The sequence below is a fragment of the Mustelus asterias genome, chromosome 27 (genome assembly GCF_964213995.1).
Source record: "Mustelus asterias chromosome 27, sMusAst1.hap1.1, whole genome shotgun sequence".
In the NCBI taxonomy this organism is placed as follows: Eukaryota; Metazoa; Chordata; class Chondrichthyes; order Carcharhiniformes; family Triakidae; genus Mustelus; species Mustelus asterias.
In genome coordinates this window covers 8,469,575-8,485,991 of record NC_135827.1, presented here as the reverse complement: position 1 = coordinate 8,485,991, position 16,417 = coordinate 8,469,575, and the positions used below count along the sequence as shown (strand labels likewise).

Genomic DNA, 16,417 nt, shown 5'->3' with positions numbered 1-16,417 from the left:
GAGGAAACCGACGCAGACACGGGGAGAAAGTGCAAACTCCACACAGACAGTGACCCGAGGCTGGAATCGAACCCGGGTCCCTGGCGCTGTGAGGCAGCAGCGCTAACCACGGTGCCCTTGCTGCTTGTGAAAATCGCACAGTAAAATGAAACACACAACTTCCTTTCAGCTAAGCATTTGAGATCCTTTTTGGAAAATGTGGAAACATGTCTGTGATTATTTAGATTTCAAATAGTTTCCATGAGGAGTTCAACACAAAAATGGGCTGCAGCGATAGCAGCTGAGAATCTGGCGACTGAGGGGGGAGGGGGGAGCAGACATTGAGAATGTTTGTGATTTAAATCTGATATTTGAACAGCGAGAGTGGTGAAAACAACCTCGTGTTCCTGGCAGGTGGCAAAAGTGATGAGATGTATTGTGGGCTTCATCATTATCAGGAACAAAATCTTGCTTCAGTATCCTGCAGTGACTGAGGAACCAAGGCTCAGTGTGTTCAGAATTAATGTTGTCAACTGTCAACAGTAATATTGGGCACCAATTAAAACGTTGTGAATTTGCTGAAAATATCCAAGGAACCTCTGAGCAAAATCAGCTTGGCAAGTTTTAAACCTAAACAGGCAATGTTTCCTGACTCGTTGATATTCAGTGTCGTCCTAGACTCCCGTTTCATCTTTACTGTGGAATTTTATCTGTATCGTTCCTCAAAAATAGCTCTGCCGAGAAGGTCATAACAGATGCTGTAGCACAGCAAGTATGTCAGCCTGTTGGCTGATTCTTCGAGTAACAGCTTCGACTCTCCAAAGCTGTTACTTTAATTGCTTGCCTCCCCAGGAGAACAATCCCTTCCACCTAGCATCTGCTTTGTTTTTCCAAGACCACTTGTTTCACCTGACGGAAGTGGAGGGTCAACAGAAGAAATTATCTTTACTGGGAGTGTACACTCTGCCTGCACTGTCTTCCTTCGCTTATTTTCCCCTACTGGATAAATGATTCGATTCTCCAACCTGAGCAGGCAGCTGCTCTCATCAGGTTGTGGATTTACGGACATAACTTCAATTCAAGCACAGCGTGACACAGGCACAAAATTGGTCAACATTTTTCTTCAATTTTTCAGAATCCCTCTCTGTTTCTAGTCCTCCTTGTGTGTTCTCGCCTCCAAAATCTTTCCCCTCCCATCGCCAGAAATTGTGCAGGTAAAAATATCCCATCACATTCAGCTTTTTGAATCTCCATTTTTCTGCCATGCTGTGGCGCTTATTGAGAAGCAAGCAGCACTTCAAACACTAGATGGGGGGACATCATCTGCCCCTGTCTTCATTTCAGCAGCTGACAAAAACACAGAGTGGCATGCTCGCACAGCGGTTAGCACTGCTACCTCACAGCGCCAGGGACACAGGTTCGATTCGGGCCTCGGGTGACCCTCTGTGTGAAATCTGCACATTCTCCCCGTGTCTACGTGGATTTCCACTGGGTGCTCCTGTTTCCTCCCACAGTCCAAAGATATAGTTAGGTGGATTGGCCATGCTGAAGTTGACCCTTCATGTCCCAAAATGTGTAGATTAGGGGGATTAGCTATGGGAAATGTGAGAGATTCTGCGGAGAGGGTAAGGGGTCAGCTCCTGGTTAAGTTTCTCTGTCAGAGTCAGTACAGACTCGATGGGCCGAATGGCCTCTTCTGAACTGCAGGGATTCTATGATTCATAACCCTTGCTCCACCCACCCCAAAAAATGCCACTAAAATCATTTGCTTTAACTTTTCCCATTCCATGTTTCATTTTTCCTGACAAATTCCTCCCCTCCTGAAGAACAAAAAACAAAGAAAATGATAGCACAGGAACAGGCCCTTCGGCCCTCCAAGCCTGCACCGACCATGCTGCCCCTCTGAACTAAAACCCCCTACCTTTTCAGGGACCATATCCCTCTATTCCCATTCTATTCATGTATTTGTCAAGACGCCCCTTAAAAATCACGATCGTATCTGCTTCCACTACCTTCCCCAGCTGCGAGTTCCAGGCACCCACCACCCTCTGTGTAAAAAACTTGTCTCGTACATCTCTTTTAAACCTTGCCCCTCACCTCTTAAACTTATGCCCCTAGTAATTGACTCTTCCACCCTGGGAAAAAGCTTCTGACTATCCACTCTGTCCGTGCCCCTCATAATCTTGCAGACTTCTATCAGGTTGCCCCTCAACCTCCGTTGTTTCAGTGAGAACAAATCAAGTTTCTCCAACCTCTCCTCAGAGCTAATGCCCTCCATACCAGGCAACATCCTGGTAAATCTTTTCTGCACTCTCTCCAAAGCCTCCACATCCTTCTGGTAGTGTGGCGACCAGATTTGAAGTAGATGAGTGCTGGTCACAAGGGCATAATCGAAATGTGGGGCTTGTGGTGACTGCCCACATGGTAAGTGACTGCAGAGGCTGTTTACTGAGCCTGACGATTGAATTATTCGATGTTCTCTCCCACACACAAACCAAACAAAATCTCTAAACTCTTACAACAGGGCTCATTACATAGTGCTAGAAAAAATAACCATTGCTGACCCAGGGTGCCAAAGTTTGAGGTGGTGCATCAAGCATGTACATGGTTTATATTAGTGAATTCAACATGGAAATTGATTGATCCTGGGAGTTTCCTGGTTGCATGGTTTAGCTATAGAACCATAGAATCCCTACAGTGCAGAAGGAGTCTATTCGGCCCATCGAGTCTGCACCAACTCTCTGACAGAGCACTTTACCCATGCCCTCTATCCCACCCTATCCCCGTAACCATAAACATTCACTATGGCTCGTCCATCTAACCTAAGGGGCAATTTAGCATGGCCAATCCACCTAACCTGCACATCTGCGTAGGCTTGGATTATTTTCGTTGGAGCAGAGAAGACTGAGAGGCGACCTGATCGAGGTGTACAAAATTATGAGAGACATGGATAGAGTGGATAAGGAGCAGCTGTTCCCCTTAGTTGAAGAGTCAGTCACGAGGGAGACACAGGTTCAAGGTGAGGAGCAGGAGGTTTAGGGGGGATGTGAAGAGAAACTATTTTCCCCAGAGGGTGGTGATGGTGTGGCATGCGCTGCCTGGGAGGGTGGTGGAGACGGGTTGCCTCACATCTTTTAAAATGTATCTGGATTCGCACTTTGCATGGTCTTGACATGGGCTATGGGCCAAGTGCTAGCAGATGGTATTAGGTGGGGGTTCAGGTGTTTCTAATGTGTCGGTGCAGATTCAATGGGTCGAAGGGCCTCTTCTGTGCTGTATTATTCTATGATTGTGTGATCTTTGGACCAATCCGCCTCACCAAAAGTTGGAGAAGCTTAATGATTCCCTCAGGGGAACATTTCATCTTGGGACACCAATCCCAACTTTAGGTTCTCTTACTTTTATATGGCACTATTCCCATTTAAATGGATGTAGAGTCAACCAGCTCCCAGGCCTCTACCTGTTATTTGGTAGTTTACGTCCACCAAATACAAAAATGGTTGAGTAGCCATTTTCAATCATCCAGTATTGTTTTCTATTCCCATCTGGGCTGGAGCCTCAGCGTAAACTAGCCTCTCGCTGATATTCCAGCTAAGATCAAAAACATCCCAATAGAAAACAAAAGTACGGATCAATATCCTTCTTTCCCAGTTTTTATTTTTTCTCTATCTGGCTTGGGGCATGACAGTCACAAACATCCTTCCTAACACTTTGTGGCAGAGAACTATGATGCATAGCGGAGGCAGTGGTGCAGCGGAATTATCACTGGACTAGCAATCCAGAGACCCATGATAATGCTCCGGGGACCCGGGTTCGAATCTCGCCACGGCAGATGGTAAAATTTGAATTCAATTAAAAAATATCTGGAATTAAGAATCTAGTGATGAGCATGAAACCATTGTCGATTGTCATAAAAACACACCTGGTCACTAATGTCCTTTAGTGTCCTGGTTTGACCTACATGTGATTCCAGAACCGCAGCAATGTAGTTGACTCTCAAATGCCCTCTGAAACGGAGTTAGGGATGGGCAATAAATGCTGGCCCATCCAGCGACACACACCCCATAAAAATGAATGAATAAACCTTGACCATTTCATAAAATCTTGAAAAAACAGAAAATGCTGGATATTATAGAATCCCTGCAGAACAGAAGGAGGCCATTTGGCCCATCGAGCCTGCACTGACAACAATCCCACCCTATCCCCGAAACCCTACGTATTTGCCCCCTTAATCCCCCTGAAACTAGGGGCAATTTAGCATGGCCAGTGAAACATAACCCACACATCTTTGGACTGTGGGAGGAAACCGGAGCACCTGGAGGAAACCCATGCGGACAGGGGGAGAACATGCAAACTCCACACAGGCAGTGACCCAAACCGGGAATCGAACCCAGGTCCCTGGCGCTGTGAGGCGGCAGTGCTGACCACTGTGCCACCATGCCTATGTTCATCAGGCCTGGCATCATCAGTGAAAACCATTCAGGTTGATGTCATTCCAGTTCTAATGCAAGTGCGTCAACCTGAGACATTAATTCGCTCCCCGCAAATGCTGCCAGACCTGCATTTCTAACATTTTCTGATTTCCAGCAACCACTCTGTTTTGCTTTCATGTTAGATTTCCTCTCTGCGGATGTGGTTCCCTGTACAACTCCCTCAGTCTTGACAGCAAGGTGGTCTGTTAACCACATCCAGAGCTTGCAGCTATTGTTGCTAGGAAATTGGGTAAATAGTGATATCACTTTTCCATGACTTGTTTCACTCTCGCTCCCAACATAACACGTCGCTGTTTCCTGGTTCCCTGTCTAGTGTCAGCGATTGCTCAGCCAAAGTAAGTGAGTTTGAATGTCAAAGAGGCCCGGTACATGCACTAGCAACCTTCTGGTCGGGATTGTGAACTGCTGAAAGCTTGAACTGCTGGGGAACCCTGAGGAATAATACTAATCAAAAGTCTTATTTCCAGTCGAGTGAAAGGGATCCATCAAGGGACTCTTAGAAACCAGTGGAAGTCAGACACATGAATTAATGATTACAACACACTTAGAGACAAAATGCTGAGTTGCATTTCATTGTTCATCTGACTCAGAGAAAGAAGGATAATGTCTTCATGAAAATGATTGCAATGCTTTCATTTGTTCCCAAACACAAATCGCTCCAGAGTATCTAGGCCATTGTGTATTTTGATCTGACGACAATGATACAGGTGTTTTATGGCAAAAGAGACTTTTCCATTAAAAAAAATATTTCTCTTTAAACAAAAATTCTACCTCATGGAGGGATGGTATCTTTGTGAAGAAAGAGAGTGACCTTATCCTTGTGATGAAAGGGAAAAAATCAGCCGTGATGGTTGAGATTTTACAGCCATGATGTGGAGATGCCGGCGTTGGACTGGGGTAGGCACAGTAGGAAGTCTCACATGTAGCGGGATCCCCTTTTTAACTCCACTCGTGGGCTTATCTCAGGTTTGGTTCTCCGTTACCCAAACCCCACCAATGCCCGAGTGATTCTCTCTCTCGCCGATGGAACAACGGCCACCTTGCGTCTACTTCACTAGAGTAGCGCTCCCAAGAGAGAGAAAAGGAAACTGCTGCCTATCCACTACCTGGCAGCCTTTCCTGAGTGGGCGGTTTCAAAGCGCCCAGGGTACCCTCAGTTCTAGACTCCGGAATTATGGTAAGGAATATTTAATATTGTGACTTGGTCAGAGATCATTGGTGAGAAATTGAAAAGATCAAAACGGACTCCAATGGAAGTCAAAGATATATATATATATTTGTTAAAACATCAAGGTCAAGATCACCAAACACCAGGAAAACAACACACAATGCCTTATGCTCTATAAAACTATAGCTATGGAAGGAATATTAAAATGGGCACAACGGGAATGCTTACTTTACACAAGTTTACCAGTGTCTTAAACTATGAAAGATGCATGCAAAAGCCCCCCCCCCCCCCCTTTCCCCAAAGCCTCATCCACTATGATTATCTTGGGAACTTCGCGAATTACCGGAGGATACTCACAATCCTAGTTTAAGTTGCTCAGTGGGCTTCGGGCTGCGTGCTGGAGACGAACGAGAGGCAGGAACAGGAGAAGAGAGAGGAGAGAGAGAGCGAAGCCAGAGCTTGCTTGTCCCTTTTCAAAACCTGAACCAGTGATTCTCTCACACTTCCTACTGTGCCTAGTTTTGATTGACTGGAACAAAAAGGGCCAGAACTGTCGGGACCGCCCTTAATTGATATTTTAATGTCTTTTAAATGTTCTCTGAGTCAACCTGATTGGAATCCCATCAGCGAGCTGAGTCTTGATGTTGTCCGTGGATGGAATGATCTCTGTTCTCATTGTCTTGCTGCTGGGCTATTTACTCCTCATCTGCTGGCCATGGTTTCTCCTTTGTTTCCTGTTGATTAGATCATCCCTGTCTCGACCTTCTCGTTATTCCCAGCCTCTTGCATATTCATGTGGCCTGACAGCCAGCCAGCCATTTTCCTTATCCCTGGGTTCTTTAATCATGGAGGATTTGCCCTAAAACTTACACACAACATCAGGTTAAAGTCCAACAGGTCCAACACACACCTGATGAAGGAGCAGCGCTCCGAAATCTCGTGATTCCAAATAAATCTGTTGGACTTTAACCTGGTGTTGTGAGACTTCTTACTGAGATTTTACAGGGCATGGACATGAGTAAGTCTGTAAAATCTAGGGGTAGAAATTCATCTGGGTCCAAAATCAACAATGCTCTATTTGTATGTTCCCATTGATTTATTATTGTCACATGTATTGGGATACAGTGAAAAATATTGTTTCTTGCAAGCTGTTACAAATAGCATTGCACCATTCTTGAGTACCTAGTGGAGAAGCAAAGGATAGGGTGCAAAATATAGTGTTGAAGAGTTTAAAAGAGTTAGAGTGCAGTTTCTTAAGAGCATAGAACAAGAGTAAAAGAGGGTATGCTGGGGACAGCTCATAAGAAAGCTGAGGTGACCCTAAATTGAGCCTTTGGCCTCAATCCAACATTGTCAGTGAGCTGCCAACACCTTTCACATCTCTGCAGGTAGCTCACCCTCTTCATCAAGTGAATTTTAGGTTATTTACTTTGCTATCTCAGCCCTCGGGTACAGAGCGGGGGAGAGCGAGAGCCAAGGGTTTTTTTTGCTGCAGAATTGCTACTTCTACAGGCTTCATTTTGAGCCTTCTGCTGGCCTTGGCTCCCCCGCCCTGCATCCACCCCCCACCTACCTCTCCCGACCCACTAATTTCCTCTCCCAACTGGGACAACCTCTGCTGCCTGCAGCTCACCAGAAGAACCAAAAGAATCGGGGACTCATTTCCCTTCGCTTACCGCCAGCCTCTTTAGATGCTGCACCACCAGCATCATGTGCCTGTATCTAAAGAGGCTAGTGACAAATGATAGGAAATTGGTCTCCACCGGTCTCCAGATGCCTTTATATCCAGTATTGTTACTTTAGAGTCACTACTTCCTGAACATGGTTATCCCCCTACCTCACCCTAGCTGTCACAATGAAGCAATCGCAGAGGACTGTGTTCATTCCTTTCTTTCTTGTTGTTTACAAGTCCGTTATAAAGCCATAGGCCGGAATTTTACCGCCTCGCTCGCCATAGGAATCGGAGAGGGACGGACAATGGGAAGGTCCATTGACCTCGGGTAGGATTTTACGGTTTCGGGATGAGCGAGGCCTTAAAATCCCACCCATAGAGTCATAGAGATATACAGCAAGGAAACAAGCCCTCAGCCTAACTCGACCATGCTGACCAGGTTTCCTAAACTGAACTAGTCCCAATTGCCTGTGTTTGGCCCATATCCCTCTAAACCTTTTCCATCCATGTACCTGTCCAAATGTCTTTTAAATGTTGTAATTGTACCCGCCTCTACCACCTCCTCTGGCAGCTCATTCCATCACCCTGTGTGTGAAAAAGTTGCCCCTCAGATTAAATCTTTCCCCCCTCACCCTAAACCTCTGCCGTCGAGTTTTTGACTCCCCTACCCTGGGGAAAAGATCTTAGCCATTCACCTTACCAAGGCCCTCATGATTTTATAAACCCCTATAATGTCACCCCTCATCCTCCAACGCTCCAGAGAAAGAAGTCCCAGCCTCTCCTTATAATTCAGGCCTGGTCACATCTTTGAAAATCTTTTTTACTCCTTTTCCAGTTTAATAGCATCCTTCCTATAGCAGGGCAACCAGAATTGTATGCTATACTCCAAATGTGGCCTTGTCAATATCTTGTACAGTTGTAACATAGTGTTCCAATTCCTGTACTTGATGTTGTGACCGATGAAAGCAAGTGTGCCAAACACCTTCTTCCCCACCCTGTCTACCTGTGACGCCACTTTCAAGGAACTATGCGCCTGCACCCCTAGGTCTCTCTGTTCAACAACATTCCCAGGGCCCTACCATTAACTGTGTAAGTCCTGCCCTGGTTTGTCTTTCCAAAATGCAACACCTTGCATTCATCTGAATTAAACTCCATCTGCCATTCCTCGGCTCACTGGCCCAGTTGTTCAAGATCACGTTGTAGTCTCAGATAACCTTCTTCAGTGTCCACTACGCCACCAAGTTTGGTGTCATCTGCAAAATTACTGACCCTGCTTCCTATATTCTCATCCAAATTGTTTATATAAGTGACAAACAACAGTGGACGCAGCACCGATCCCTACGGCACACCACTGGTCATGGGCCTCCAGTCTGAAAAACAACCCTCTATCACCACCCTATGCTTCCTACCGGCAAGCCATAGTGACATCAACCCCGGTGCATGGTACAGCAGTGAGGATGTCTCTCTCACCACCCCCCACCCTCACCCCCCCCCCCCCCCCCCCCCTCCACCTCCACCCCAGAACCACAATGCTGCTGATCTGGGGATCGGGAATGTTGACTTCCATCTGTGGCTATCCTAAGAGTTATGAGGGTGAAAAGAGGAATGGGAAAAATAGTAGCTGTCCTCACGCAAAAAAAAACCTGGACAAAAGGTTTGATATGCAATCCAGAAGGGAATCTGGTAACAAGGTACCATTCAGACAGACAGACCACACTAATATTACACGGGAATTTGCTGGAAGAGGCATCATGGCTGCAATCTGGAAGAAAAGCCCCCTACTGGCCTCCTAATGAAATGTAATGAAGAACCCCAAGCAGCACTGATATATTTAATATATTACAAGCTTCAGCTTGATGTGAGAATAACTGACAGATTTTACAGAAACTTGGCAATGATCTCCATATGCTGCAGGGTATTTATACAGAAACAGCAAGAAGAAAACAGAAAACTCTGGCCCGGAAATAACCCTCTTTGTTTGTTGGTTATTCATAGAATAGAATCCCTACAGTACGGAAGGAGGCCATTCGGCCCATCGAGTCTGCACCGACCACAATCCCACCCAGGCCTAAACCCATAACCCCACACATTTGCCCTGCTAATCCCCCTTACACTAGGGTCAATTTAGCATGGCCAATCAACCTAACCCGCACATCTTTGCACCGTGGGAGGAAACCAGAACACCCGGAGAAAACCCATGCAGACACGGGGTGGAAGTGCAAACTCCATGCAGACAGTGACCCGAGACTGGAATTGAACCCAGGTCCCTGGCGCTGTGAAGCAGCAGTGCTAACCACTGTGCCACCCCAATTGATGCTTTCTGTGTTCAGAATGTTGAGTTGACCTTACAATGGAGGGTTTAGCCCGTGGCCTCACCACCAACTTTCAAAATATTCACAGATAACTTGGCTTTTGTCTTCCTCCTTGCACAGAAGTTTACACTTTACTCTCTATAATGCTGGCTTTGTTTAGATGTGCACAGAATAATTTATTACATTTTGCATTTTTTCAGGGGCTGAGGTATTGCAGGAATTGTTTGCAGGTTCCTAACGCCTTCTTCCCCACTGTGTCTCCCTCCTTTACAGCAGCAAAAGAAAATGGAGTAAAAACCGCCTTTGTGCTTTTTAAAGGATTACCTTTAAATCTGCTGTCAGCACGGGGAAAACGCTGCTCTTCCCAAATGATGCACTATCAGTGCCTTAATCCACAAATCATTAGTGAAGCAGCAGAGAGGAGGTGGTGATATTGTCGCTGGACTATTATTCCAGAGATTGAGGATAATGCTCTGGGGACCCAGGTTCGAACCCCACCAGATCAGATGATGAAATTTGAGTTCAGTAAAAATCTGGGATTAAAGGTCTGATAATGACCATGAAACCATTGTTGTAAAAACCCACCTAATAGGGAAGAAATCTGGCCTATACGTGACTCCATATCCACAGCAATATGGTTGACTCTTAAATGGCCCAGGAAAAAACAATAAATGGCTGGCCCAGCCAGTGATGCCCAAAAAAGGAATCTGAGCAGGGCCTCACTCAGTTGTGTTGCAGTACCACCGACAGAAATGAGCAGTTTGCCAGGGAAATGTGCAAGGCGTGGTGATATTTATTGAATTAATATTCTTAACTCTTTACTGCCATTTAGAACCATGGTGACTTCTTCCCCGTTCAATCCCACAATGCACCACCATGAACAAACTGTAACCTTCATTCTGTTTCAGGTTCATTTGATTGCATGTGTGTTGTCACTGGCCTCACTTTTACTGCTTAGTGCCATGATTGTAAGGATATGTAAACTGTATTTTTTTGCATTTCTTTTCCTTCCCTGCTTTCCCCTTCACCATTTCCTCCGATTATAGAAGTAAGTGAGCCTACGAGCTCGACCCAGATTCAAGGTCAGTAAAGAGCACTGTCATTTCTGTGGCTGCATCTCCTTTTTTCTCTACTGCATGAGGGAGGGGACCTCTTTCAGCACTGTCATGGGGTTCATTCAATCAGAACTGAAACGGTTTTATTTAAGTGTTGTCTTGAAGCAAAGAATCAACAACAAATTGCAGTTTGTCAACAGCTTGAGAATGATCTCTTACTAATTGCAACAAGAGGAGTGGAATAATCTTCACACAAAAAAAGTGTCACTTTGAACAATAGCTGGATACTGAAACCAAATTTAACGGCTTCCCAGCCTAGCTCATCTCTGCCGCTTCCTGAATTGATGTCTTAAATCATGCAATGTGATTCAATAAATTATTTTCTCGCTTTTCATCCTTTATCACGTTTTGTTGGACAAGTCAGGTAACCTCTTGTCTGCCAACCACTATTATCAGTTAAATATCATGCGGTTTCATTAGACTGCGAGGCAATTCATTAAACAGGGACATCGAGACCAGCAAAATGGAATGGTTGATCTGTAGCTAGATTTAAAGGATTGTTTTGTTTGTTTTACCAAAGCTTAGTTAGGTCTGTAAAATTCTTGAAGGGATTGATAGAGTAAATGTAGACCAAATGTTTCCTCTTATTGGGTAACCTAGAACAAGAGGTCACAGGTATAGGTTGAGAAGCGGTAGATTTAAAACTGGGATGAGGAGCAACTACTCGCAGAGGGTGGCAAATTTGTGGAACTCGCTGCCCCATAGCACGGTGGAGTCTGAATCGTTGAATGGTTTCAAGAAGGAAATAGATATATTTCTAATTTTAAAAGCGGGATGAAGGGAAAAGGGGAACAGATGGGGAGTGGATGTGAGACCAGGGAGAGATCAGCCATGATCTCATTGATTGGCAGAGCAGGCTCGAAGGGTTGAATTTGCCTACTTCTGCTCCCAATTCCTATGTTCCTATGTCAATTTACAACCAATTAATTTCTACTTTTGAAAAAAATCTGGATGGGAATAGAGGGGTAAGATCCCCGGAAGGGTAAGGGGTTTTAGTACAGACGGGCAGCATGGTCGGTGCAGGCTTGTAGGGCTGAAGGGCCTGTTCCTGTGCTGTAGTTTTCTTTGTTCTTTATTCTTAATTATGAAGGATAAATTGGCATGTTGATCATTTATAAAGAAGGGATCTGAATTGTCATCAGTTGAAGATATCCGCCAGCTTCCAGGATCTCTGGTAACAATATCATTTCAATCAGGCAATCACGGGAAACTTTGCCTTCTGCTCACGAATAAAAAGCAGCAAACATACCTGTTAAATAAAGCATGAAATATTGTAAAATGTGAACGCAACAATCTAACCTTGAGAGGAAAGGAGTGCATCTGAAAGATGCTGTTTTTGTCCTGAATACCTTCCAAATCTCTCAAAAGGATATTTGATTGAAAGAAAATATTACTGTTTGGCTCTTTCCATTTGCAGACCAGGTGCAATCTCGCTTATCATGAATTCTATCCAATTCTTTCAATGTTCTGGAGAAAGGTTCTGCAAATCTTTCACTAGCTCCCGAAGATTCATCAAGCAAAACTCCATAATATTTGTCCATTACATTCTATGTTATCCATCTTTGACTTCCTTGGCGTGACATCTCGATACAGTCAAGGCCATTATATTCCAAAGAGTATTAATCAGTGATGAGCAACTGAAGCTATTGAGTGGGCCGCATGAGTGCCCCCCCCCTTTTCATCTCAGTGGGCCACAAGGTTGAAATCAGGCTTGTTCACTAACCATGAACCCATGAATAAGATTCAATACATTTAAGACATGCCAGATATTTCATAATGAGTTTATAGAAAATGTTTAAACCATTCATATCTTAATAGAACTATTTTCAACTTAAAATGGTAAAATCAAAAGAAACATTTACGCTTTGGATGCAGAGGGAGCGCACAGCTCTCATGGTCGATGTTGCGAGCAATCGACACGCACCTCACTTTGCTTGCCTTTGGGTATCACTTCAGTCGTACTGGTAGAAAACAAACTACGGAAATCAGCAGAATGTGGCAACCCTGTGCATGGGCAACCGTCAACAAAATGTTTCATTGGCCGCAGTCAGAACCCAGATGGGCTGTATGTGGGCCCTGGTACGCAGGTTGCCCACCACTGATACTAATGGAGCAGCTGAGATAGTAACTCCCTCAGTGTACCCGAACAGGTACCGGAGTGTGGCGACTAGGGGATTTTCACAGTAACTTCATTGCAGTGTTAATGTAAGCCTACTTGTGACAGTGATAAATTAACTTAAACTTAACGCCAACTGTTTTGGTTCAAACATTTGTTTACCCACAATGGAGTGTACTATATCTCGAATCATCCTGGTTCTATTAAATTGATGCATGCGCATCCACCATAAAAAGGTCTAATTTCAGTTCTTCTCTGGGCCAAAGGAGTAAAGCATTAACCTCATCATTCAGATGTGTAGGGTGGGATTCTGCGGCCGTGCTTGCCCCAAAACTGGAGAATCCTGCCCAAGGTCAATGGACCTCTGCGTGGTAAGTCCTCCCCCCCACCCCCCGCCCGCTATGATTCCCGTGGCGGGCAGGACGGGAGCATTCCCTTCGTAATATTTTGTTACTAATTTTAGCAGATTCACAAACTGCTCTGATTTATATGTAGCTACATAAATTGACCCTTGGTGTCAGGGGGATTAGCAGGGTAAATGTGTGGGTTACGGGGATAGGGCCTGGGTTGGATTGTTGTCAGTGCAGACCCGATGGGCCAAATGGCTTCCTTCTGCACCATAGGGATTCTATGGGATAGAAAAACCTTTGTTCTCCAGAAATTCAAAGTTCTGAGCAGTCCAGCAGGTGGCCTGGACACTTTGCACATTTGGTTTCACACTGCACTGGATGAGTGTTAAACTCAAGTGAGCAGAGTATGATCCCCCCCCCCACTGCCTCCAGCCCCTCACCACAACCCCCACCCCACAGCCTATGTATCTCCAATCTTCAGCGGTTTAAGAAGGTGGCTCACTATCACTTTCGCAAGGCCAGTTGGTGATGGGCAACAACAGATGTTGGCCTAGCCAGTGGCATTCACACTCTGTGAAAGAATACATTTTTTGAAAAGTCAGATTGCCCCTTGCTCCAAGTTTACTCTGCAAGTTCAGTGTCAGTGCAAGATGGAAATAAATGTGTGCTTGTAAACTTAATCCAAAGAAGTGAAGATTAGGTGGATTGGCCATGGTAAATTGCCCCGAGTGCATAGGTTAGGTGGATTAGCTATGGTGGATGTGCTTGGGTTGTGGGAATGGAGTGGGGGAGGTAGATCTGGGTTGGATGCTCTTTGGAGGGTCGCTGCAGACTCGATGGGCCAAATGGCCTCCTTTGCACTGTAGGGATTCTACGATGCTGTGATCAGTCTGTCAATGCAGGGCCTTAGAGGCATATTAAACAGGCGGGGAAGAAGAAAAAGAAATAAAAGCCAAGGTCTTAAATTAAATAAAGTCCTTCCAGAACAGACTGAGCAATATTTTATTCTCTGTGAAGTAGGGTTTAGTATCTCAGTGTATTGGTTTGGATGAAGTCGGAAACAACCAGTAAAGTGACCTCATTTCACAGCAAGCTCATTTCACTGAAACTGCATCTCCCACTTCATCACCTCAGAGCAAATTCCTCTCCATTTAATACTTGTTCCTCCTGGGAGTTTCGCTTTGTGGGAAAGGAGAAGCAGAAATTATGTTTCAGATGTCAGTTCAGCGTGCTGTTGAGGAAAAAAAAATCATATCCAAAATCAATAATGCTTCACTTCATATGTCAACTGCATCTTGCACTTAATGCTTATCAAAGACACATTATTACCTCAGGCTATACAAAAATTACCAGTTGTTTAGTTAACAGCAGGAAACAAATCAGTTAAAAAACACATGAATAGCCCAATGAGAATTTGATACAGTTCATGTTAAATAATCTCCGAGATTGGTACTAAATGCAAACCAGTAAAAGATGTTGCTAAATCTTTATTTATTACATCTTAATCATGTTACACTTTATTACCCAATGCTTTTCTTGTGTTATAAATGTTTATTTACAACTACACAGTGATCTTTTTGAGCAATAGAGTGGGAGCAACTTCTAAATTAATCCTGTTTTAAATAGGAACCCTGTAAATAAATAAAAAAATCTTCATTGCCTGGAATTCTCTGACCTTGCCCATGGCTGGGATTCTCCAGTCCTGTTGCAGTGAATGGAGATTTGGCTGGGCGCATGTGCCATCGGAGAATTTGGGCCATTATTTTCCATTTTCTGTGCATTTGTGGCTAGGAGTGTTGGAAGACAAAGAAGACATAGAATCCTACAGTGCAGAAGGAGACCATTTGGCCCATTGAGTCTGCACCGACCACAATCCCACCCAGGCCCTATCCCCATAAACCCAAGGAATTAAACCGAGCCAGTCCCTCTGACACGAAGGGGCAATTTAGCATAGCCAATTCACCTAACCCGAACATTTTCGCAGTAACTTCATTGCAGCATCAGTGCAAGCCTACTTGTGGCACGAATAAGGAAACTTTAAACTTTATCTTTGGAGTGTGGGAGGAAACCGGAGCACCCGGAGGAAACCCACACAGTCACAGGGAGAACGTGCAAACTCCACACAGACAGTGACCCAAGCCGGGAATCGAACCCGGGTCCCTGGCACTGTGAGGCAGAATTGCTAACCACCTAGCCACGATGCTACCCGTGTTGAGTTTAGAAGGCAGGAAATATGCACTAATTAAACAATTGGAATCAAATTAGTGAGATTAACGTATTCATTGCCTTATCTGTCAAAAATCATTGCTTGCCATTGAAGCAGATGTGATTATTTTTCATATTTTAGATTGCTATTCCAGTTTTTTACATTAACTTTCCAAAGATACAGAGTAAAAACTTAAGGGGTTGATGAGAGGGAGCACTCAAGATGATCCAACACAGAGCTGAAGGCCAGAATGTTATGGCCATTCATACCGGTGGGATTTTCTTATACCGGTGGGATTTTCCCATCCCACTGCAGTCGGAGAGCTGGCTGGCTGCCAAATTCTCTGACCTCACTGCAGCGGGAGCGTGACGCGAACGGCCGGTAAGATCGCACCTGATGTCTTTTTCAAATTTTGAGTTAGGATATAATGGCTTTGCTTTTGAACCCGAGCTCTAAATTCTGATGGATACGTTTTTAAACAGAAAGGTATTGTTACTCCAATGACACAAACTATCCCATATGACAGACTTCTGACCACTGTGGCATCAGGTAGAGGCATCAAGCTGGCCAAAGAAGGAAACCATATTGAAGGAAGCAGACCAGACTACCCTCGTGTGTTGCAAGAGGCTGCAGAACACCATGAACCAAAGCCGAGTTTATTTTTTGTATTAAATGTTACTCAGGACAAATATAGATTGTTGAATTGCTGAGAACATTTTGAAAAAAAAATAGTTGTTCATCTTGATCCAAGCAAAACATGTATTTTCCTTGATTCTGACTTTAGTTTTATTCGCAATTTGATTGTGAGGAAAACGCATAAGTTAGCACTTTGCTGTGCGCTCCCTTTGTAGAAGCAACTGCATTTGATAGGGCTTGCAGTACTTGGGGTGAAATAAAACTTAGAAAAAAGCACTGGGAGCTCCTGTAAAATCCTCTTACCCGCTACTTTAACAGAGACTATAGGGAAGACTCTCTGGCCTACCCTCAGCGTGTTTCTCAGCAGTGG

General features: G+C 44.6%; 1 protein-coding gene across 3 annotated transcripts in view; it reads left to right on the top strand.

The window, feature by feature from the left end:
- Positions 1 to 16,417, top strand: part of LOC144479846 (opioid-binding protein/cell adhesion molecule-like) — a 1,112,572-nt gene that overhangs the window by 1,077,047 nt on the left and 19,108 nt on the right. For 2 of the 3 annotated variants that reach the window (XM_078198839.1, XM_078198838.1), the window contains one exon: positions 10,671 to 10,706. The exons of the other annotated variant lie outside the window; for it this stretch is intronic. In XM_078198839.1, coding sequence (XP_078054965.1) covers positions 10,671 to 10,706 — 36 coding nt within the window. The remainder of the gene's footprint in view (positions 1 to 10,670; positions 10,707 to 16,417) is intronic. 3 annotated transcript variants of the gene reach the window in all.